At 40.9% G+C, this 25,944-nt stretch overlaps 1 protein-coding gene across 6 annotated transcripts in view; it reads left to right on the top strand.

Moving 5' to 3' along the window:
* NCKAP5 (NCK associated protein 5) overlaps positions 1–25,944 on the top strand; it is a 983,546-nt gene that overhangs the window by 860,686 nt on the left and 96,916 nt on the right. For all 6 annotated transcript variants that reach the window (XM_073019623.1, XM_073019626.1, XM_073019624.1 and 3 more), the window contains 3 exons: positions 4,094–7,866; positions 8,575–8,752; positions 15,917–15,995. In XM_073019623.1, coding sequence (XP_072875724.1) covers positions 4,094–7,866; positions 8,575–8,752; positions 15,917–15,995 — 4,030 coding nt within the window. The remainder of the gene's footprint in view (positions 1–4,093; positions 7,867–8,574; positions 8,753–15,916; positions 15,996–25,944) is intronic.

Here is a 25,944-nt window from a genome sequence, read left to right as displayed (position 1 = left end):
CCACAACTTCAGTGTAGGTAGGCATATTTCTACTTATACATACCAAGAGTTCCTTTACCAGGATTTTTAATAATTACTACTACTAGAATGACTCCCATCTGCACAGTGGGCTTGCAGAGCTGGAGATTCCTTCGTGCTCCGAGTAGACTTCTTTGTACACTGATGTAAGGGAAATACTTGAAATAGCTATTTTATCCATTCCCTGATGTTGGAGAAAAGGAAAGAGCACACGAGAATGGAAACCCCGGATCAGAGTATTTGGAGGTCATTTTTCTCCCATTTGTATACATTTAGTTCATGGTTTTAGCAGTGTAGAAACCCAGAAAATCCAGAACTCCCAGGAGATATTGATGAGGGAGTAGCTTTGTCATCCTCTGAACAAGAACTCAGAAGATTTCACGTTTGCATTTAGGGCTTATTCCCTTGTACTCAGACTTCCAATGCAAAGTACAGAGCCTGCTGCATTATCAAAATTGCCCCCTCTAAGGAGTTGTTAGGTGCTCTGAATAATGACTGCTCAAAGCCTGGTTCGGAACAGACTGGAAAGATGGTCAGGGATGTTTCCTCGCTTTGTGAATATCGCTGGCTCCCAGAGCCCCTAGCTCTGTTCTTTTCACTTTCACACCTCTTTTTCTCTCTGCTTCTCAAAGGCTTTTCACTTTCTTTTATTTTTTGGCTGGAATTCTTCCAATTACAGTAGCTTTTGATGTTCTAAGGCAATCTCTCCCCTGAATGAGGAAAAAGAAGGTTTTTAAGGCACTTCATGGTCAGTCAGGTGGCTCTTTTCTGGATCCTTAATAGGGCTCTGCCATGGTCATGGAGTACCAGGACACCTGTCACATCTCACAGGGAACAGTCGTGTTTCTCAGGGACCTAACAAGCCAGACCCAGATTCATAAAGACATTTGAAATGTGTATTACTTAAGAAAGTTCTGCAGTTTCTTACTTTGTGCTGGATACTCATGTAGTATTAACTTACATAATAAACATGTATCATATTAATATGAATTTGTGTAGTAACTTATGTAACGATTAACATATGATTGATTGCGCTTTTTAGGTTCACAAGTATGTTTTTTTAAATACTTGTGTAGAAACAGAAAGGAAGCCTGCATGAAATGCACTAGCCTGCCCTACAGGGGAATTTGGCTCTAGTTGATGAGAAATTACCATATGTAGCATGGCCTTTTAAGGACTTCAGAAGCATTAGATCATGTAATGCTCCCAGTCGCCTACTAAGTAGGCTTTCCTATTCTCCCCATTTCACAGAAGACAACACTGAGGTGCGAAGAAGTTAAGTAACTGGCCCAAGATGCCACAGGCAGTACATGGCAGAGGCAGGCTCCAGAAGGTTCCAGAACCCACATTCTTAATTGTTCTTTTATACTGGCCTTGTTGAATCAGCCTGAAACGTGGTGAGGTTGCTTCAGTGATTGAGACTGGTTTGCTCCCATTGAGACCAAGATGCCCTTTAGGAAAAAAAAATGTATAAGATTCTTGTCCAGTCAAGAAATGGAAGAGGACTGTGGACATTAAACACAGGCCTCAACCTCAGCAACAGCATCTTTTAGTCAGTCACATTGCTTCCCAAGAGCAACTCTCTTCCAACTTTCGCAGCAAAGGATGGATCTGCCTGTGGGAAGTGCCAACTCCTCCCCACCATCACTCCCACAGGGCATTCATGTGTCTCTCACCCCCAAGCTTCAAGATTGGCCTAGGCTTTTCTCCAGCTATTAAATACTATAACCTCCTGTGGAGGACTGAAGGAGGAATGTGGCTGATCTCACCGGGCAGACAGCCTGGGCCCTGGGAGGTTTGCAGCCACTGGCTCTGGGGCAAGTCGCAGTGCAGCACTGGGCAGGCTCCAGAATGGCGGAAAGGAGGCAAGGCAGAGGCTGAGCATGTCTTCTTGGGGGGCAAACACATCCACATTTTTCAAGCTCTTGTGGGGTACTTTGGCCTGGCTTCTCTTATTTATTGTCAACATGACTATCAGGATCATGGAAATTCTTAGAAACTCACACTGTGGCAACTGCTTTCTGGTGGATCTATAATATCCAGATTCACTAATGGTACTTCTTCTGATTTCTGAAGGAGTTTGTAATGGTACAGGGAAGAGGAAGTGGGGCAGCATCACCAAATAGCATCTACTGCCAGCAACTTCTGACGGTGGAGAATTTCCTAAAGAAAAATTATAATTTGATTTAAAAACAAATAAATGTGTGCATTGTTGATAGCAAGAGTAATTTTCATGAAAATGCCTTAGATGTAAGCAAATGTTTACAGTGTACTAAGAAGTTCGGATTCAAATGGAAGTTTCTGACCTTTTTTTCAACCTCTGCACATAAGTGTGTGGGGCAGGGAGGAGACTGATGTAGCCAAACTGGTATAGAGTGCATTTCTGAAACCCAGAGCCTTCTCTTGAAGCTCTTTACCATTAATCATATAGCCTTTTTTTTTTTTTTTTTTTTTTTTTTAAAGGGAGTCTCACCCTGTCGCCTGGGAAGGAGTGCAATGGTGCAATCTCAGCTCACTGCATCCTCCACCTCCCAGGTTCAAGCGATTCTCCTGCCTCAGCCTCCCGAGTAGCTGTGATTACAGGCACCTGCCAACACACCCAGCTAATTTTTGTATTTTTAGTAGAGTGGGGTTTCACCATGTTGGTCAGGCTAGTCTCGAACTCCTGACCTCGTGATCCACCTGCCTCAGTCTCCCAAAGTGCTGGGATTACAGGCATGAGCCACTGTGCCCAGCCCAAATAGCCTTCTTAAGAAGTCGCTAGGTCAACCCCCTAAACTCTGCAAGTACCATTTAAGAAATAGTGTAGGGTAACCTGTGATTTCTATTGTGACACTGACTAAGGTAAAGGGGAGAAGAGGGGCCAAGCTTGACTTTAGTAGTATAGCAACAATTAGGACTGCAGGCTCTGGGGCCAGACTGCCTGGGTTCACGTCCCCTCATGGCCACTTTTGAACTGAGTCGAAGTCGACAATGCTGTAGAAAGAGCCTGAGAATCCAGAGTTCACACCTTTGCTCCAGCTCTTTCTGTGTGATCTCCAACAGACCCAACAATGAGTCTCAGTTGCCTGTTCTGAAGATGGAGTGAAAGCACTCTGTAAATGGCTGGTATACAGCAGAGGCTTAGTAAATGTTAGCTTTCTTCCCCCCCCCTTTCCATTTCTTATTAGCAAAACTATGAAAAAAAAATGAATATGTAGAGCACAGTCTTTTCTCTCTGTCATTTCCCATACATTTTTCCAACGCTGAGGCTGGCATTTGGGAAGGGTGATGGGCAAGGAATTGACCTTTCTAAATTTGGTAGGTGAATAATTACTATCAGGTTCTAACAGCGAAAGCCCAGCTGCTGTGCGTGTGTGTGTATGTGTGTGGTAACTTAAGAAAGTTTTCACAGATATCTGTTGCCTACCAAATAAAGTCATGAAGTCACAGAACTATCAAATGTGAGCGTAAAGATATGAACCAACTTACTTTTCCAGCTTTACCCGCTGCACCTATCATAGACACTCTACAGTAAGGTCATGTCATTTTCTAGTCATTCCCCCAATGTGCCTTGAATGTACTTTCTGACTTAGGTCTTTGCCCATCCCATTTCTTCCATCTGGAATTATTTCCCCCACTTTTAACCTAAGGCAAACCTGTCTTTCAAGAGCTAGGTAAGTTTAAAAGAAAAAAATATGTACCTTTCCTTTATGCCTTTCTCCAAATAGACCTGTCTGTGGCCTCCCTCCTCTGAATCTCCAGAGTACCCACAACATTTGCACTTCTCATTTTCTCCCTTACATACCGTGAGCTGTGGCCAATTCTCCTCTCCCCTGCTGGGATTTCTGCTCCATGAAGACAGGGCCTTTACCTTCTGTTTCTTTAGATCACTGCGCTGCTTAGCACAGGACCTGGCAAAATCAATATTTGTTGCATCGTTTGTGAATACATTAATTAGCTAATTAATGTAGGCATTCATATGTGAATACTTATCAACCACTAGTGCAAATTAAGTCCCATGATGGACTTTTCCTTTTATATATGTGTGATCTATGTGGTTTAATCATTTCTGATGTCTACTTTTCTTTCCTAGCAATCATCACAAAACTGGGATAAAAGGCTAAGTATTGATTCTTCGCTCCCAAGTGGCTTTGCTAGTCCTACAAATGAACTACCTCCAACTCGTATCAAGGAAAGCCACATTTTGGAAGGGCTAAGAAAGCTACAGAAGCGAAAAGTGTTACTTGAACCCCCATCAGTGATAACCAAATGGGGTTATAAAGATTGCATGAACTCGAATGAAGGAATATATTCTCCAGGAATTAAAAGTAGCAGCCTCAAGGAGTATCCCCCCTGCAAAACAGCTGACCTGGGGAGCCCCTGCAAGGAGCCCCACAAGACATTTGTTTATGATCTAGATTCCCACGATGATGCAGACGATGACTCCTCCACCTTCACATTGCTCCAAGCAGTTCCAAACCAGAGCTACAGGCCGCATGGCAGTAAACTAACCCACAGTGTTTCTGACAGTCTGTTTGGCTGGGAAACAAATAGAAAACACGTTCTGGAAGGCACATCCTCAGTTTATCCCAGGGAAAGGCCTGAAAAGCTGACAAGTTGTGCCAGCAGCTGTCCCTTGGAGAGGAAGCTGTGCCCAAGTGTGCAGACGCCTCAGGTACAGAGGGAGAGGGGCCCACACGGCCAAGGCCATGGCTGCGTGGCTCTCAACCTCCAGCTTTCAGACACTGATGACAATGAAACACTCGATGAGCTGCACATAGAGAGCAGTGATGAAAAAAGTCCTTCAGACATATCACTGGCTGCCGACACCGAGAAGTCCGTGGAGAACCTGGATGTTCTTGTGGGGTTTGGAAAATCTCTATGTGGGTCTCCTGATGAGGAGGAAAAACAAGTGCCCATCCCTTCAGAGACTAGGCCAAAGACGTTTAGTTTCATTAAGCAGCAAAGAGTTGTAAAAAGGACTTCTTCAGAAGAATGTGTTACCGTGATATTTGATGCGGAAGATGGTGAGCCCATTGAATTCAGCTCTCACCAGACTGGAGTTGTCACTGTTACCAGAAATGAAATTTCCATCAATTCAGCTCCTACTGGACCCAAGGCAGAACATGCTGAACTTTTACCTCAGGGAATTACTTGTTTACAGCCAGGAGCTGCTGCAAGAGACTATACTTTCTTTAAAAGGTCTGAAGAGGACACTGAAAAAAACATTCCAAAAGATAGTGTAGATAATGTTCCCAGGGTGTCCACTGAATCTTTCAGCTCCAGGACAGTGACACAAAATCCTCAGCAGCAAAAGCCGGTCAAGCCCACACACACGCTATCATGCCAGAGTAATTCCAGGTCTTCAGCGCCCATGGGCATCTATCACAAGCAAAATCTCACAAAAATACCTGCCAGGGGCAAGTCTTCACCTCAGAAATCAAAACTAATGGAGCCGGAAGCCTCCACACTACTCCCTTCATCTGGCTTGGTGACTCTTGAAAAATCGCCGGCCTCAGTTCCTGGGAAACTCTCACGATTTGTGAAGACTGAGAGCTCAGGACCCCTCTTTGAATTACGACCAGATCCACACATTCCAAAACATCCCACCCAACTTCCGCACAGCTCCAGATTGCCCAGCAGGAGGGACTGGGTCCACTGCCCCAAGAGTCAGACTCCAGGGTCACGGTCAAGGCCTGCCATTGAGTCTAGTGACAGCGGAGAGCCCCCCACGAGGGATGAACACTGTGACTCTGGGCCGGAGGCAGGGGTGAAATCCCCTTCCCCTCCGCCCCCTCCAGGCAGGTCCGTCTCCCTGCTGGCCAGGCCCAGCTATGACTATTCACCAGCACCTTCATCCACCAAGTCTGAAACCAGGGTCCTCAGTGAAACAGCAAGGACCCCATTCAAATCCCCTCTGCTGAAAGGAATCTCTGCTCCGGTTATTTCGTCTAATCAGGCCGCGACAGAAGTGCAGAGGAAGAAACCTTCTGTGGCCTTCAAAAAGCCTGTCTTCACTTACCCTACACCCTCCCCAGAAGCAGTCATTCAAACCCGATGCCCTGCTCACGCCCCCTCCAGCTCCTTCACCGTAATGGCTCTGGGGCCTCCAAAGGTCTCTCCGAAGAGAGGTGCCCCGAAAACCTCTCCTCGCCAAACACTTGGGACCCCACAAATGGACACAGGATTACAGACTCCCAGGATTTCTCCTTCAACCCATGAGCCACTGGAAATGACGTCCTCCAAAAGTGTATCTCCAGGGAGAAAAGGACAGTTGAATGATAGCGCCTCCACACCCCCCAAGCCTTCCTTCTTAGGGGCAAACGAGTCACCATCATCTCAGGTCAGTAGTCCCTCTTTGTCCTCATCACCCTCCAAAAGCCATCACAGCCCTCATGGTTGTCAAAGTGCTCATGAGAAAGGACTGAAAACTCGCCTTCCGGTGGGACTCAAAGTGCTCATGAAGTCTCCCCAGCTGCTCAGGAAAAGTTCCACCGTGCCAGGGAAACATGAAAAAGACAGTTTAAATGAAGCCTCCAAAAGTTCCGTGGCTGTGAACAAGTCTAAGCCAGAGGACTCCAAGAATCCAGCAAGCATGGAGATCACAGCAGGTGAAAGAAATGTGACCACACCGGATTCACAAGCACAGGACAGTTTAGCTGAGGGGCTTCCCCTGGAAACAGCACTACAAGAGTCATTGGAAAGTAGCATCCTTGGGAGTGATGGAAGGGACGGGGTAGATAATAGATCCATGAAAAGATCCCTTTCCTCCAGCAAACCTCACCTAAAACCAGCTCTGGGCATGAATGGCGCCAAAGCCCGCAGCCAGAGCTTCAGTGCGCACTCAGGAGACAAGCCTTCCACACCCGCCATGGAAGGGCCAGGCAAAGTCCGAACTCAGATCATTACCAATACTGCTGAGAGAGGCAATTCTCTTACCCGGCAGAACTCTTCCATGGAAAGCTCTCCCAACAAGGCCCTTTCTGTTCCCATGTTGGAGAGTCTCCCTAGTGCTGGGAGGCCCTTGGGGCACCCCTCCTCCAGGCAGGGCTCCCTGGGGAGCTCAGGCAGCTCCAGCAGTCAGCATGGGAGCCCAAGCAAGTTGCCTCTGAGGGTCCCTCCAAAGTCTGAGGGACTCCTCATCCCACCTGGGAAGGAAAACCAGCAGGCCTTCACCCAGGGAGAGTGCCCCAGTGTGGCTATACTTGCGGAACCAAGCAGTGATCGCCATAGGTGCCCACCCACCCCAACAGACTGCCCTGAAGCCCTGCAGAGCCCAGGGAGGACTCAGCATCCAAGCACTTTTGAAACAAGCAGTACATCCAAGCTAGAAACTTCTGGAAGGCATCCAGATGCCTCTGCAACTGCGACTGATGCTGTGAGTTCAGAAGCCCCCCTCTCACCCACAATCGAAGAAAAGGTCATGTTGTGCATTCAGGAAAATGTGGAAAAGGGCCAAGTGCAAACAAAGCCCACCTCTGTAGAAGCAAAGCAGAAGCCTGGGCCTTCTTTTGCCAGCTGGTTTGGTTTTCGGAAGAGTAGACTTCCAGCTCTGAGTAGCAGGAAAATGGACGTCTCCAAAACCAAAGTAGAAAAGAAAGATGCAAAAGTCTTGGGGTTTGGAAACAGACAACTAAAATCGGAAAGAAAAAAAGAGAAAAAGAAGCCCGAACTACAGTGTGAGACAGAAAATGAACTTGTCAAGGACACCAAGTCAGCAGATAATCCAGATGGCGGTTTACAAAGTAAAAATAATCGGAAAACACCACAAGACATTTACAACCAACTGAAGTTTGAACCAAGGAATAGACACAGCCCTGTTACGTGTTCAACAAAAGACACCTTCATGACGGAACTCTTGAACAGGTAACTCACTGGAAAAGCAGGTAGCAATGCAGAGGGGTCCCTCCACCGCCTTAGAAAGAGTTGTTTGCTTTCTGTGTATTAAAGGCCAGTCAAGCATGTTTTTCATACAAGCAGAAATGAACAGTAGCAGTCTTTTATACATTAGCCAGAATTTAAACAATGAAATAAAAGTTAGCAATAAAATGATAATTTAGTCCATGTTACTTTGTTAACCAAACCAATGGTCTTTGAAATTAAAGAATGGTAAGTTTTATCAGCATTGATAGAAATTCCACCTACACTAGGAACTATGGATGTACCCAGATGGCATGAAATGGAAGAAAATTACACGTACGTTTTAAAGCATGCCGATTTCATTGATTATACCTAGCAAACATATACTTGGAAACTTTCCAGAAATAATGATGTTTCTTGCCACTCTTAAGCTAAAAATGTATTTAGGAATCACTCTTCAGTGGTTTTTATTTTGCCCCTCTCCACAGTAATCATAAAAATAAAAACTACATTATGATATTGTCACATCTACATTGACACGCTACTCGAATATTTGAAGATTTGATCAAGGCCTGTGAGAAACACTTATCCCTCAAAGGTTTCAAGACAAAGAGCTAAAAAGAGATTACTTTAAATATTAAAAAGGTTGGGAAAAGGAGAGTGATTGAAGAAGGAGCAAGGTAACTCATCAGAGGAATCACTTTCTACCTGCAGAGTTGATAAGAAAGCAGCTCCACAGACAGAAAGTGGATCAACGAATGCTTCCTGCAGGAATGTGTTAAAGGGCAGTTCTCAGGGCTCCTGTCTCACCGGCAGCTCTCTCAGCACTCAAGGAAACCACAAGAAAAACATGAAAAGCAAAGCCGATATGGAAGTACCGAAAGGCTCCCTGGTAAGTGCTCCTCCATCCTGGTATCAAGTGCTACCATCTGAGATGTTCTGGCTGAGGTCTTTCTACCATTTGCTAATGAAAGTGTATGGGCAAGAGATTGCAGTTGGGGGAAAGAAAAGGTCAGTGAAAAAGGATTTGTAAAAAGAGAGAGAAATACTGGTGACAACTGCAGCGGAGAGCTGGCAGCTGGACCTCGAGTGGGCCTGGCCCTCAGGAAATGCTGCTTCTCCCAGCTGTTTTCAAAACGATGAGTATAATCGCGGTGAGTCCAGGCAAATGATGCTACTGGTATCATCTTCAAATTACACCATTGGCCTGGAAATTTGTTTTGATGATTATTTCTAATATCACCAGCAACCAAAAAGGAACGAACATGATTTTAAAAATAAAAGTGCTAAACAATTTAAGAGACTATTGCCTATTTTGATGATTTGATTTAAGCGTTATGTTTTATGAAAGTTGTATGAACCAATTCATGCAACTTAGACAGAAGCTGTGAAGACTAAGAAAGCTTTTTTGGAACTTGGCTCCCTATCATTTAGCCTATTATGGGGTCCAGAACGCAGGGAATAGACTTCTTTTTAAAAATTAAAAAATAAATGGAGCATTTTTATATTTTCCTGGGGTGTACTAGTTTCAGTTAATATTTTTGTTTTAAAATTACCTTAAATTGCACTTACTCTCCTTACATTCTTTATGTACTTGTGTAAATAATTTGATAATATTCATTGTTCCTTTTGGTAAGTTCCAGAGCACTTAGACACACAAAAAAATTCTCTTTACGGAATTACTATATCCATATCTTTCTGTACTCTAGTAAAGAGGTTATCAAAATATAGTACATACTACCATTTTCTGAGGGAGAGCTTTCAGTATTTCCCTGCATTATTTTCTGGAGTCGCTCAAGAGTAGAGGAGATTTTAAAGTGACCACGGCTGACATTATTAGCTATTAATTATTAGCTATAAGTATTTATTGATGTTTAGATTTCCTTCAAGTTTCATATACTTTAATTTGAGAGAAGTGGATGTTTAAATTTTTTTACTCAAATAGTTCTTGACTCTACAGAACCATAAGGTCTTTTTGGCAAACTCTCCAAAATTGTATGCAGATTATGTTCGTTGCAGAAGTTTTTTTTGTTTGTTTTTTTTTTTTCTTTCTCCCATCCCATTTTTGCTCTTGGTTTCCATGGTATCATCCCTTCTTTGAAAACATAGATGTCCCCTGCATTATAAAACCACAAATTATAAGCATATCTAAGGCTGTCCTTGTAGTGTCACTGAAAGGAAGGGGAGAGAATGAACGTGTGAAAATGTGCAATATGCTGGAAATTCAATCCAGCTGATGGAAAACTTTGATAGCCTGGCAGAGCCCCTTATCAGAGGCGCTCGATTTAACTATGCTCCATTTAGTATGGTCCTGACAGCTTAGGGTATATCTTCACTGTACAGAAGTACCACAAAAACAAAAAGACTTTGTGTTTGGCTTTCACGATTTCATTTTTATTTTCTTATTGCTTCCTAATGCTAACGTTATTTGCCATGCTTTTCCTCTCTCATCTTCAGTCCTTCACAGGGTGCTCTGGTCTTTCCAGAATACCTGCAAGAAACACTCTTATTATTTTGTGTGAAGTACAAAGATTCCCTAACGACCCCACATATACATAATCAATAGGGATATGATAATTTTTCTAGTTAGTTGAAAGACAGATTAGTCATGCTGAGAAGCTTTTCCATACAGAGAAATGTCATTAACCTGGATAGTTGACTAGCTAGTCATTTTTTAAAATGTAAAATGCAGTGCTTTTTTGTTTCATCTCCATAATCATCAGCATGGATTGGACTGAAATTGCTAATTTCAGAAAGGACATTGCTATAGACTCCTTTGGGACTAGTACAGGAATAGGAGTGAAAACTCATTTATTACATGTTATAAGCCTATATAGGAAGGAGATTAGATGCAAAATGAGATGTATTTTAACACCACAGCCCATTTATGTGAATACCCATGAACCTTTTAAAATTCAGAGTTGAAGGGAATTTCCCCCCACTAGGGCTCGAGGTAAATTCAGTCTCTGCTTATTTTAAAGTGTGTTGCAAAGAATTTTTTCATAGCAGTTATTTTGGATGAAAACAATGTCTATATACAATGCATTATGTATCACACTTTTTTTCCTACATAAAACCACTGTTTAAAACCTTATGATGTACTATACCACCATCTTTTGTTCTTTACAAACTAAGATTATATATAGTTATGAGAGTCCTAAGGCATTTTTAGTATTCTAATACATAATAGAAAGATTATTTTCATACATATAACAAATCCACATGTGTAGCAAACCTCCACTTAGTTCACTAGTAACTGCATATTTATTTTTAGTATTGCTGGAAACATTCTAAAATATGTTTAAAAGTCCTATTAATATTTGGCTGAATTAAATTTCTTTCTTATTTCACAACCTTAATTAGAAGCTTATATCCCCATTTCTGCCATCGTTTATAGACCACTTAGCTCTAATTTTTGTGTAATTTAGACAAGGGCTGTGTCACTTGGTACTTTTATTTAAATTATATAAAATCATTATAAAATAAGGAAAAGGCATCTCCTAAAAAGGCTGCTTTGGTATGAAGTTAATAAGTCAAAAAGAGGTACTCTATGCTTGCTACATGTTTTAAGTTCTTCCTTCCTGTGGATTTAGATAATTTTCTGACATGAAAAGTCTCAAAGAAGGACAGCTCTAGGCTCCTAGTTAACTATCACTGGGCAAAAATAAAAATCATTAACAAAATTAATGAGATCATATACCTTCATCATGAACCATTTTAATATGACCATTTTAGTATGGGTATTTTAATTTAAATTATGGGTATTCTCTTCACCCAGTGTCACATAGTCTTAAAAAAAAAAAAAAAAAAAAAGTCTGCTAATAAAAAAGCATCAAATACTCTCCCATTAAAATGGTACCATGGTGATAAAATGGCAGAAAATAGTACAATAATTACACAAATTGTTATCATCTTATTAAGTTCTGTGAAATGTTATAATTTTAACATCCTTAATTGAACAATTCTGTTCTAAATGTTATTTTGATGCTAATAAGAAGCATGCATATTTTGCCCTCCGCCTGCAAAGTTTTCTAAATGAGTAGCTTTTCCAAAGGTTATGCCTTCCAGGAGTTTTCCCTCCCAGGATTATTTCCTGTCTCACTTAGATTCATTATATTCTTTTCCTTTTCAAATGAGCTTTGGCATCGAAATGTTGGTTTCTTGGGAAGCCGTTAGTGTTAGGGTGATTCAGGGAAGAAAGATGTATAGAACTCCAAATGAAGGATGTTCTCAAAACTGGGTTTAATTATGAAATTATATCAATGGTAAATTATTATTTTCTCCCCTTTTCCACTTGTGTCTCTTACAAGCACATTTTTTCCCACCCTTCCTAGGAACAGGAAGCTCAATTTAACTTCCTAGGAACAGGAAGCTCAATTAAATAGAAGTGCAGTGATATTTAATTGTTGCCTGTTATAGACTGGTGTTTGGAGTAGTAGTTCCTGAGACTAGAACTGCAGAGCCCCAAAAGATGGACAAGAGTTAGAGATGAATCATGAGAAGACACCCAAAGCACTGACAACTAACTTAAACCAAAAACAACCCATAGTTGTTGCTTGTGAGTCACCTTCTACTTTTTACCAAATGGGACATAACTGACATGGACTTGTTTCTGTTCCTGGGATGGCAGCAATGACTGGACATTTCTGCATTTCTAACCACCAGTCTTTTCTGACCCAAACGCTTGCCAAACTTCTTGGTTTTGGGTCCACTCTCCCATTCTTTGCAGTGCTTTCCCGCATGGAGGCTGTCTCACTTGTACCTATTTTTGGCAAATTCGTGACCTGGCAGCCCTCTTACTCCCAGGAAAGCTCCCACAACTTCCCACCAACATCCAGCTCCTATGGGATCAAGAATGAAAATTAATTTAAATTTCTTCCTATGAAAAATATAATTAGCAAGGGGAATCTGCTGCCAAAATAAATTATGCCCCTCATTTCCATAGGCAAATGGATTTTTTTTAATTACTCACCACTTTGCATTGAAATCTATTTGTATGGATAATTAGAACTGACAAGTATGTCACTCTAAAGCACTCCCCCACTTTCCATTTTCTTGCTGCTGCTTCATCCATTCCCTTCAAGTTCACAGTTTCTCCCCCTGAGTCATCTGCCCCTCATGGGTCATCCAGCCCAGGAGAGCTGAAAGAGCCAGGGGACTCATTCACCATCTCAGTTCCTCTCATAAGTCCCCAGAGGCCACATTTAGCGTTTATGTTAAGCACATAAAGCCCTGGAAAGGCTCTGGCAAGGAGCTGACAGGTAGGACTGTGCAGTAGCTTTTGTTTTCTTTCTTAAACACGATAATTAGAGAAAGGAGGTGGAGAAGGCACACAGAAGGGGTAGGGAATAGTAGGGAAGGGAAGCGGAGAATTACACACCCACACACGAAAAATGTTTACTACTCTTAAAATATAGTTTATGGATACTTGGAATATTGCCTTCATACCTAACTGGTAGGCATTAACAAAGAGTAGTTCTTTGGAAGGTCTGGAAAGGACAGCTGTAACTGGACAGGGCACTCTGAAAAACTGAATTATAGCAATGCATAGGAATCAGGAGTGCTTGTTCTATAACTGAAATTCTGTATGACTTTGAATAGATTATTAACCCTCTCTGAACCTCCTTTTTCTTTATCTGTAAGATGGAAACTTTGTTCTGATTATTTGATTCTTTCATTTAGAATTTCACAGGCTGGCAGAGATGATGATTTACTCACAGTCCAACAGGTTTTGAGGGCACCCCTGCAAGTTTACAATGTATAAATTTAGAAAAACTCGAAGGAAATACTATTTTACATTAACAGGTGGGGGAAATATGGGACATACTACCTTAAGAGCTGATATGATTGGCCGGGCGCGGTGGCTCAAGCCTGTAATCCCAGCACTTTGGGAGGCCGAGGCGGGCGGATCACAAGGTCAGGAGATCGAGACCATCCTGGCTAACACGGTGAAACCCCGTCTCTACTAAAAAAAATACAAAAAACTAGCCGGGCGAGGTGGCGGGCGCCTGTAGTCCCAGCTACTCGGGAGGCTGAGGCAGGAGAATGGCGTGAACCCGGGAGGCGGAGCTTGCAGTGAGCCGAGATCCGGCCACTGCACTCCGGCCTGGGCAGCAGAGCGAGACTCCGTCTCAAAAAAAAAAAAAAAAAAAAAAAAAAACTGATATGAAACTGAAAATATGATTTCCTTGTTGTTTCTATAAAGTAGGATAAAAGGCTCCCAGTGGATTATTAATGGAAACTAAGGTGTTTGGGGGCCTTTGGGTCACCTTGTCACGAACAGATCCCTGAGCAAAGAGAACCTTGGAAGGCAAATAAGTAGTGCTTTGGTCTTTCTCATACTCACAGTACGTTTCCTCTCTGCCATCTGTAAATATATACTGCTAGAACACGATCAGTTAATGAAGCCCTTTTTTCCTGCCTTCTTTCATTCTCTGACTTTCTTCCTGTGGAGTTGCTAACCAACAGGGAAATGCCCACAGATTAGACAGCTGAAGGGGAAAGAAAGTGATGAAGCATGGCCTCTTGATACTGAACCCTTAACGATCTCTCCTTGCCAGGGTTGAGTTAGCCATCTACATACTCTCTTGAGTTTGCCATCTCTGGCTATCAGCATGGTACAGATTAAGCACCAATTACATTCTAATATTGAAACTGCAGTCATAAAATGTAAATAATTGGTCTTATTCCATTAAGTATGAAAAATAGGAGGCAAAAAGTAGAAAGCTAAATCCAGCTCAAGGTCAGTATTCAGCCATACGACTTTTACATTGAGAGTATAAAATAATAATTTCTTGGCATTCAACTCAAGCCCTGTAGCAAATCCACTGACAACCTCTGATGTAAGTGCCTAAGCAGAACACCCATTGCATTGCGCATTGTTATCATTGGCTGCCTGGAATGTGTTTTAAAAGAACTATGTAGGGCCATTCCCTCCAGAATCCTAAGTTGTCTTGTACTGAGTCCAAGTCTACACAGGCATATTCAAGTGGAAATTTGAGAATACCAAAGGTCCCCCTACTAAACACAAATCTGGAGTCAGATTTGCTGTGTTTAAATCCCAGTGCCACCACTTTGACAATCACCTTCTCTGTTGCTTTGGGATGGGTCTTCATCTTTTAAAATAAAGCTAACCATAGCACCTGCTTCATAGCACTGTTGTAAGGATTTTGAGATCTTACATGCAAACAGCACCTGCCCAGTATGTAAGTGTTCACTGTTGTTTGTGGTTGGTATTGCTGATAATGCTCTTACTTCCGCTATTGGATTGGGAAGCAGGGGGCCTGGGCTTTCATGCCAGTGTTGCCACTTACTTCATTCGTGCCAACTTTAAAGAGACCTCAGAATTCTCATCTGTAAAATACTGGGACTTCATTAAATTCTGTGTAGAGTTCCATCTGATGCTGCCCAATCAAGCGCCTGGGCCTTCCAACTGAAATATAAGAGGGAATGGTTTTGGCTGAAAAAAAAAAATCTAGATAAATGACTCACTGCTCTAGTTCACTGATCATACATACATCATTGTCATCTCCTTTCATTATGGAAAGAATGAAAAAAAAAATCATCTTCTTAGTTACATTCCAGGAAAGAACCAGGAGATCTAAGTATATTTAAAGTATATATTTTCATTCCTATTGAAATAACTGGTAGTGGAAGTCACTTACTCTAGAGGAATTATACCTCCTTAGACTTTAATTTTTCCTAACAGTCGTGTGTTACTGATTTTATTAATTATTAAAAAGCAAAGCTATTATCTCTAAAATTATGTGTAGAATTAGATACCCTGTAAATTCTCCCCTTCAGAGATGAAGTTATATGTCTGAAAATAAGCTCTTATAATTAAAACTTGCAATAAAGGCAAATGATGGAGTGTGGAAAAGTGGAATAAAAAAATATATGTTATATGTATACGTACATACTCACACATGTATATACATGCAAACACTCACACCTATGCCCAAATATTTGTTATAGAATGTATCATTACTCTGAGGATTGCAAAAGGATCTTTTTAATAAAACAAATAAGAACTTGCATCATTTTCTTCTTCTTCCAGGTAAAACAGGCAAATGAAAGCTTGCAAGAGGATGAAGATGATGCAGTTGCAGATTCTGTATTTCAGAGCCACATCACAGGTAAAAATTCACATATTTATATGTCTTTTACTGAGACTTGTTCTAAATGTATCCTTCGTTCAGATATGGTACCTTCCTAGAGACCATGTCCCTCTATCAAGACGGAGTCTTAACTATTCACACATGGTTGCCGTTATCAACTTAGACCTTGGACATTACCATAAAATAAATGGGTCAAAGCAGCACCTATGAGGAAAACATGGGTATTTGTAAAAGAATGCAAACTGATGGGAAGTATTTGTCAATGTGAAATCAAAGTGATACCGAGTAATCCAGTTTCTATAATTGTCTCAACAACACCTAGTGGTTAGGAGTGTGGGTGGTGGTTTTCTTAAATGAAATATTTGATAAATTGAATGTTTTACACATAGTAGCAAATATAGAATAAGAAAATTCGGTTTGCCAAAACTCTCAACTCACTTTTTACATCATTTCTGTGAAAACTCAGAATATAGATAGTCCTGTCTCTGAAATAAGTTCAGCTTGTCAGCCACGTCTTAAAATTGTGCATAACCTTGAAGGAACTCAAGTTCCCAGCACACAGGAACTTCGCTGACCTCTTTTCAGCAGCTGGGAGGTAACCAGTGATGGAGGAGTTGCCTGTGACTACCATCCTTGTCAAGAGATAGAAGAAGTGACACCTTTAGCTGCTCCAGGCCACCCTAGACACTTGAAGGATTGGTCGTTCCTCAGGCTCTAAATATAGCCATGCATGTGAGCGTGCTGATTATTTAGCTTGACACAAGACACAGAGGCATCTTGGAATCATTTCTGCAAGTCACATTTGGGTGTAGGAGATAGTGCTGAATACCGTGTCCCAGAATATGATGGCCTCACAGATCCCCAGTGTCTAGTATCATCAGCATCCATTTCTCCTCTCCTTTCACCTGGAGCATCTTTAGCTGCCCACTCTCAGTCTCCCACTACTCGGCGCCATGTTGGCGCACTTTGTGGCTGATTTTCTAGCATACTCAGCGGTCTTGTGCAAACGATAATTTATAGTTTGTCTGAGAGAGTTGTACCCCCATGGCTTAATGAGACTGGCATGCCATTATTATTCTTTTCATTCGTAATTGGGAACACAAAAGTCTTCACAAACAACTGAAAGAGTAGTCTGAATAAGATTATTATTCCAAAAGGACATCCTTTATTATAGTTGTCAATGTAAAATGCTTAAATTGGTATCAGTTCTGCCTAGTTAGCTAATATTCGAGTTAAATATTGTTTAACAGCCTTCAAACATGACATTGTGCAAAGCCCTGCTGAGTCATCATTTTTCCATAACGAGGTGTTCTTGGGCCTATGAAATAATATATATAAAGTCACAAGCTGAATATTTTCTAAGAGAACTACAGGAATCTCTTAAAATATTTTTTAATAGGTAGCAATTCTTTATATCTGTGCTGCTTGATGCGATAGCCACTAGCCACGTGTTGGCTATTTCAATTTAAATTAATGAAGCAAGATAAAATTAAAAATTTACTTCATCAAAAATACTAGCCACATTTTGAATGTTCAGCGGCCCTGTATTCTGTACAGTCACATGTCACTTGGTGACAGGAATATGTCTTGAGAAATGTGTCATTTGGCAATTTCAACGTTGTGCGAATGTCAAAGAGTGTACTTACACAAACCTACATGGTATAGCCTACTACACACCTAGGCTATATGGTATAGCCTGTTGGTCCTAGGCTACAAGCCTGTACAGCATGTTACTGTACTGAATATTGCAGGCAATTATAACACAATGGTAAGTATTTGTCTATCTACCCGCAGCTAAACATAGAAAAGGTAAGGTTAAAAAAATGCTAGTATTGGCCGGACGCAGTGGCTCATGCCTGTAATCCCAGCATTCTGGGAGGCCAAGGCAGGTGGATCACGAGGTCAGGAGATCGAGACCATCCTGGCTAACATGTTGAAACCCTGTATCTGCAAAAATACAAAAAAAAAAAAAAAAATTAGCTGGGCGTGGTGGCGGGTGCCTGTAGTCCCAGTTACTTGGGAGGCTGAGGCAGAAGAATGGTGTGAACCCAGAAGGCAGAGCTTGCAGTGAGCCAAAATCATGCCACTGCACTCTAGCCTGGGCAACAGAGTGAGACTCCGTCTAAAACAATAAAAAATAAAAAAATTTGCATCGAAGATAAACAACAATGTACCTGTATAGGGCACTTATAGAAATGGAAGTTGCTCTGGGTGGGTCAGTTAGTGAGTGGTGAGTGAATGGAGGGCCCAGGACATCACCTTATACTACTGTAGACTTCATAAACACTGTACACTTAGGCTAAACTAAATTTATTGGAAAAAAAAATTCTTCAATGATAAATTAACTTTAGCTTCCCATCACTTTTTTACTTTATAAACTTTTAAATTCTTTTTAATGTTTTGACTCTGTGATAATACTTAGCTTAAAACAAACACGTTGTACAGCTGCACAAAATATAATATTTCTTTATATCCTTATTCTATAAGTTTTTTTCTATTAAAATTTTTTTTCACATTTAACATTTTTTGTTAAAAACGAAGACACAAATACACATTTTATCTAGGCCTCCACAGGGTCAGAATCATCAATATCACTGTCTTCCACCTCCACATCTTCTCCCATTGGAAGATCTTCAGAAGCAATAACACACATAGGACGGTCATTTACAGTGATAACAATGTCTTCTTCTGGATGCCTCCTGAAGGAATAGCCAGAGTCTGTTAACTTTTTTTAATAAATGGAAGGAGTACAGTCTAAAATGACAGTAAAAAGTGCACTATAGTAGTAAATACATAAACCAGTAATAGTCACTTATTATCATTATCAAATATTCTGTACTATACATCATTGTATGTGCTAGATTTTTCCATGACTGGCAGCACATAGGTTTTTATACACCAGCATCACCACAAACATGTGAGTAATGGATTACACTATGACATTACAATCGTTTAACTATGATGTCACTAGGCAATAGGAATTTTTCGGCTTCATTATAATCTTAAGGGATCACCATCATGTATGCAGTTCGTCATTGGGCAACACATCATTTTGTGGTACATGACTGTATGTTCTATATCATAAATAGATCACATATGTTCCTTCATCACACAAACATATGTGTTCTATATGAATGTTTCCTTCATCAGTGTTCTGTTGGATAGTGCTGCGTTAGAGTAATCTAATGGAAGTACATTTGAATGATGTTTTTGATAGATGATTGACTTGATGTTCAGATCATTGCAGATGTATGTCTTCAAAGTGGTAGAGAACCATATGAATAAGCTACTGTTGGCCACAAGTAAACGACAACAAAAAAGCCTGACAAGTCATTGCATAAATAATAAAGTTAATCATCTTATAGAATTAAAAGACTGGAGGAAGGCAAACATGAAAAAGGTGTGTAGCGGCTCAACAATGTCATCAAAAGCGCTTTATATACAGGTTCCTTTTTCGACCACATATTTGTATTGTAACAAGAACTCAGGCAAAGTTTTATCCATAGTTAAGAAGAACTCTTGGGATCTATAAGTTTGGGGCACTCGATACTGGTTTGAGCAAATTTGGGTTGGAGAAGAAAGGACAGGATCAAACCTACTTCAGTGAACTGCACAAGAATCATTGCCAGGGGAAAAAAGAGTTGTTTTGTGGTAGAACCCTGCTTTTGAAAAGTAGCCTGCGTTAAGGCTAAGAATTGAGACAAAGCTATGTTAAGCCAAATAGAGGAGCCAATATTGGCTCATCGTATCTATTTACTTGGCCATGATTATCCTGCTAGCTTTTTGTCCTTATGCTTGTGGCCTCTGGTTGCAAATTGACTCCCACCACTCTAGTCATTTACCTTTAAGACAAAAGTGTAAGGAAGACTAAAACTTCACTACAGTTCCCCCATAGACTCCATCTTATGGATCATTGATGAGAAATGAATCATACAGCCAATCCTAGCTGCAAAGGATGCTGGGAAAGTTAGCATGTTGCTTTCCAGCCTCCATTGCATGAAATAGCAGGGAAAAGAGGGCTGAGCATGTCTCCTAGGCTAGCCAGTCAATAGGCTTTCCACAGACCTTCTAAAAAGTCCCTCCATTTCAAGACTGAATGAGACTCAACAAAGTCAAGTGGTTGTTATCTTAATTCCACAAGAATGGCCAAGAATATATATATTTTGTACCCTGATAATACCATTGTTGTTCATGTTGTCAAACCTAAGTGTTGTCACATATTCTTGCAATATTTTGTAACCATAATATGTTTCCAATAGCAGCAACTGTGCAAATCTAAATGTGTTGTTCTTCTAACCAATACTAACTAATGTCTTTGACAGAGGACAATCAGGAAAGTTGTGAATCTGAATGTTTGCATTTCTGTGGTTAAGGGTAATCACGTTAGTTTAATCCAAATGTTATGAGTTGATTACAAGAGAAGACATGTTAACTTGGCCAGACGCAGTAACTGATCTCTGTAATGCCAGTACTTTGGGAGGTTGAGGCAGCAGAATTGCTTGAACTCAGGAGTTCAAGACCAGCTTGAGCAACATAGTGAGATCCCATCTATACTAAAAAATTTTTAAAAATTAGTCAGGCATGGGGGCATGTGTCTATAGTCCCAGCTCCTCTGGAGGCTGAGGCAGGAGAATTGTTGAGCCTCAGAGGTCAAGGGTGCAGTAAGCCATTATCACGCCACTGCAGTCCAGCCCAGGTGACAAAGCAAGACCCTGCCTCAAAAAAAAAAAAAAAAAAAAAAAAGATATTAACTAAACCTGCTCGATATTGAAATTCAAGATTCATGCTTAAGTAAAATAAAGCAACTACATTTTTTTCTTTAAAATTGCCCTCATAAATGTCAGACTAAACAAAGCAAATGGCTAGCCTAGCCTAATAGAAATATTAACAACAATGATCACAAATGCTGTATTTCTAATTATTCTTTCCTGCTATCTAACTATAATGCCTTTACCCTATATATTATACTAATTGTCTACTACAGTTAACAATTAGTAGGAATTCAAATACCATTCCTTGTCTTGTATTGAAAACATCAGCCAGTTATAATAAAAATTAATTCCCTAGGAGGAAACAGGGGATTTGTAAAATCTTATAAAGAGGAGAAAATGTCCTTTGAGGAATTTGGGGGAGAATATTATTGAAGCAGAATCCAACAGGATTCACACAAAAAATTGAATCCTATTGGAATTGTATGGTAGGTGTTCATGAAATGAAAGATACATGTTATTTACCACCAACTTAAAAGAGTTGAAAAGAATGATCTTCCCAGTAGTCTAAAGGGCATAGGCCACAGTGCCCCCTGGTTGAATGAGGTCTATTTACCCTCCCCCATTGTCTAGGTGTACTCCTAGCCTCTTTTGCAGGAGCCAGAAGGGTTCCTGCTACCAGAGTGTAGCATGACAGAGGACGTGGTCTTACCCTGATGCTCTGACTTTCCTTGGATAGCTCTGTGAAGTTGCCTGTGAGGTGCTCTTTTCCCTACTCCAGAAACTGATATTGCCTCCGAAGCATCCTGTCACCCCAATCTATTGTCCTTCCTCCATTCTTCCCCAGAGGGGCTCTCCTGTCTGCAGCTAATGTATCATGCAGAGGGACAATAGGTGCTCAGTAAATACCTTTGAGTAACTTAACACCATAAATCAGTATATTTCCATTTTTCCAGGGTGTTTCATTTCTTTGTTCCTTATCCTCTCCTAGACTTTAGCTAGCTAATGTGGTAAACTAACTCACATCTGTGTAGTAACGGATTATACAGGTACCTTTTTCGACCACATGTTTGTATTATAACAAGAACTCAGGAAAAGTTTTATTCATAGTTAAGAAGAACTCAGGCCAGGCGAGGTGGCTCACGCCTGTAATCCCAACACTTTGGGAGGTCAAGGCGGGCAGATCACCTGAGGTCAGGAGTTTGAGACCAGCCTGACCAACAGGGAGAAACCCTGTCTCCACTAAAAATACAAAATTAGCTAGGTGTGGTGGCACCTGCCTGTAATCCCAGGTACTTGGGAGGCTGAGGCAGGAAAATCGCTTGAATCTGGGAGGTGGAGGTTGCGGTGAGCCGAGGTTGCACCATTGCACTCCAACCTGGGCAACAAGAGCAAAACTCCGTCTCAGGAAAAAAAAAAAAAAAAAAAAAAAGGAAAAAAGAAAACTTACAGATCTTTGGATCTGTAAGTTTGGGGCACTCAGTACTGGTTTGAGCAAATTTGGGTTGCAAAAGAAAAGACAGGATGAAGCCTACTTCAGTGAACTACACAGGAATCATTGCCAGAGGAAAAAAGAGGTTTTTTGTGGTAGAACCCTACTTTTGAAAAGTAGCCTGCGTTAAGGCTAAGAATTGAGACAAAGCTATGTTAAGCCAAATAGAGGAGATTCGGAGCATCATGTGTAATGGCCATTCTGGTAACACAGACATTGTTCTTATAAGCTTTTATCATCCAACCATAAAGCATCTTATCTACAGTAGTAATGTGCCCATCTGCAGTTAGGTAGAGACAGAAAGAATAAAAGAGTCGTATGATGTACAGTTGTTATTATCTAGGAACCTCTACACCACATTCAACTGAAGGTCAGCAAATAGAGCAGCTTCTTCACCCAGCAGAGGAGAGAATGCCTGGTCCAATGCCAGAATGTTGATGGCTGTGGTTGTTTCTTTGGTCAGGAAAGAGGGGAAGATCTCACAGGCGCTTGAAGCAAGTGCTTCACTATATAGAGAGAACAAAACCCAAGACCTAGATGCTTATCAGAATGAAAGGAACTCTGGGACCTACTTCATTGTATCAAAGCCCTAATAGAACATGTCTAACAGTAGTTATCCATATGTGGATCCAATCATCTGAGTTCTCCAAACCACATTGATTTTTAAATCCACGACTGGATTTTTCTAACCATTAGTATCAGTAGAATTAGGTTCGGATGGGAGCAGAAGAAACTCTAAAGTGCCATAGTTTAAATAAGAATAGAAATTTCTTGCTGTCACACATGAAAGCCCAGAGGGAGGTGGTCAAGCTAATGGAGCAGTGCCAGACTCTCCTATCTTGTCCTTCTGCCTCATACAGTTTACATTCCTTATGATTTTCTTTTCTTTTTTTTTTTTTTACACGCCTGTAATCCCAGCACTTTGGGTGTCCGAGGCGGGCAGGTCACGAGGTCAAGAGATTGAGACGACCCTGGCCAACATGATGAAACCCTGTCTCTACCAAAAATACAAAAATTAGCTGGGCATGGTGCCATGCACCTGTAGTCCCTGTAGTCACAGCTACTCGAGAGGCTGAGACAGGAGAATCACTTCAACCCAGGAGGCAGAGATTGCAGTAAGCCGAGATCGTGCCACTGCACTCCAGCCTAGGGACAGGGCAATACTCTGTCTCCAAAAAAAAAAAAAAAAAAAAAAAAAAAAAAAAAAAATTCCATAGAAAAACAAATTTGGAGAGTTGTTAGAAAAGATGTAATTGATTTCAGTGATTTATGCATAGTTCCTATTTTGCATAATTTGAACGATCTCTGCTTTCTGTGCAGTTAACCTTGAGTAACTTTTTGAGAAAACATGTTGGACTTGGATTAATTTGCCACCACCATATGTATGAATAAATATATACTTGTGCACCAACAAAGTATATAGATGTTCAAATAAATATTTTGTGGAATACAATGCATCTAGAATTATCTTTTCCCTAAAATTAAATAGGACATTAGGACTTCTAGTACTGTACCTGGCAATCAAAATCCTTGATAATTATCTCTCTCAAGAAGTCACTTTAAGATGTCGCTTTTGATCACTACAATGCTCATATTTAGACTTTTACAATTTCCTCCCCAAGAAGATTTGAAGAAAGTTTAGAAATTTTACGTAGAGGAAATGGCATTCATATTTAAAATAAAAGTATATCTTAGAAAGTTGACCATATTGTTACAACTTTTTGAGCAGAAGGCTGCTTAAGTCGAGTGTCACATTTTTAATAGTGTGCTAACACATTTAGGCTTAATTGTAGGCAGGAAGAGCTATTGATAATCAGAACAAAATGTGAGTGGGAAGTGCAAATGTTCTCAATAACTTTGATAGATACTATTCTGTTGACTACTATCAGACTGGCACGAAACTACTTAGATAATCATGCCTATGGATAGATAGGGAATAGGATGTCGTGATTTTATATGGTTCAGATCCTTTAGTAATATTTGCCAAGATAATTTTACTTCTGCATTTTCAGACATACAAAATAACATTTAACAGGTACTGTAGACTAGTAGCTTGGTCAAGGAAATGTCCACTGTGGCTGCACTGAGTTCACCCACTTATAACTAACTACAAGTGATAAACTCAAAAGGGAGAGCTTTGCAGCCAGCAAAGGCAGCCTGAAATGTAAACCCTGCTTGTCATGAAGTTAGGTCCATGGAAACAAGACCATGTGATATCTTCTGACCAAGGACTGAAAATAATAATATTCATATTTATTCATTGACTACCTACTACGCCCCAAGCCCTGTACTTATAACATTACATGTCATCCTCCATGGTTTTCATTCCCTCCTGACTGGTTGTCTGGTTTTACTGTCAGCTTGCTCCTTGTGAGTGCCTTCTTCTCAATAGCAGAGACAGTCACCAAATAAAGCTTTGGCGGAAGTTTCTGTATTTGTGAGCATACTGAATCCTAGTCTATGACTCCTTTCCTCTGTTTTTTCACTAGAGAGAGAATTATGGACTTACAGTGTTAAAAGTATGGCTTTTTCACTCCTGTAAAATTTTTTTTTCACTCCTGTAAAATATTTACTCCTATGGATTGCACCAGGGAGCTAAGTTCTATTTAGTCCAACAAGCCTATATTGAACATTGGCTGCAAACCACACCCTGTATCAGCTTCAGGGCATACAAAGAGGAATAAGACATAGTATCTGCCCTCCGTGAACTCCAGTCGAGCAAGGAGGCAGAGAAGCACATAGATAATTCAAATGCAGTGTGATCACTGATAAGAGAAAGGTGTGCTCTACATACATCTGATGGCACAGAGCAGGGTGCAGAGCCCCGCTTTAGTGGAACTGGGAACGCTGGTTTTTGTCTGTCAGAAAAAGGCAAGAGCGAGTGAGTAATACAGTGAAGTTTAAGAGCATTTGCCATTTAGTCTAATTTTTCCCGAACTTTGCTACACATCAGAATCACCTGGGAAGCCTCTGAAAATACTGATACCAAAATCACACCCCATATTAATTAAATCCCAGTGTCTGAGGATGGGAGCCCAGCATCTGTAGTTCTCAAAGATCCGCAGGTGATTCTGATCTGCAGCAGAGTGTCCTAAGGGATAGGATTTCATCAGAAAAGGAAAGATGTCCTTGAAGTCAAGAGAAACTGCGTGAGCAAAGGTCTGGAGATAGGAAGGTGCATGGCACACTGGAGGGTAGGGGAGTCCACAAGAGACCAGTTTAGCTAGAGCACAGGATGAGGTGCAGATACAGTTGGATTTGTAGGATGGGACCAGATGGTGGAGACCTTGAAAGCTGAGCTTAGATATTTGAACTTAGCCCTACAGACAATACAGAGACTATGGATATTTTCAAAAGAAGACCTATGTGTTAAGATGTCACTTTTGATCACTACAGTGCTCATATTTAGACTTTTACAATAAAATACTTCTTCATTTTCTCTCACTTATCTTTGAGCCAACCAAATGCACCAGTCAGCTTCCTCCTCAAGAAACACTCTTCCCTGATCAGTGATGTGCTGTGATAAATGGAATCATGTATTCATATGAAAAGATAGACAACCAAGAATATTTAAGGATTGCCAAAGGGCTCCCTTCCCAAAAAAGAGCTCTCATGCCAGCCTAGCAGAATATGTCTGAATTTCCCACCCACTGGCGATTCCTTTGAGTGAAAGTCCCCAGTGGCTTGTTACGATACAGGTAATCTCTGGAAAGGCACACAGTGAGCATTGCTGGCTGATAGCACAGTGTGGTTCTCAGATTAGCAC

The sequence above is a fragment of the Chlorocebus sabaeus genome, chromosome 10 (genome assembly GCF_047675955.1).
Source record: "Chlorocebus sabaeus isolate Y175 chromosome 10, mChlSab1.0.hap1, whole genome shotgun sequence".
NCBI lineage: Eukaryota > Metazoa > Chordata > Mammalia > Primates > Cercopithecidae > Chlorocebus > Chlorocebus sabaeus.
Note: the sequence above shows the minus strand (reverse complement) of the source record. Positions and strands in the feature narration are given on the sequence as shown.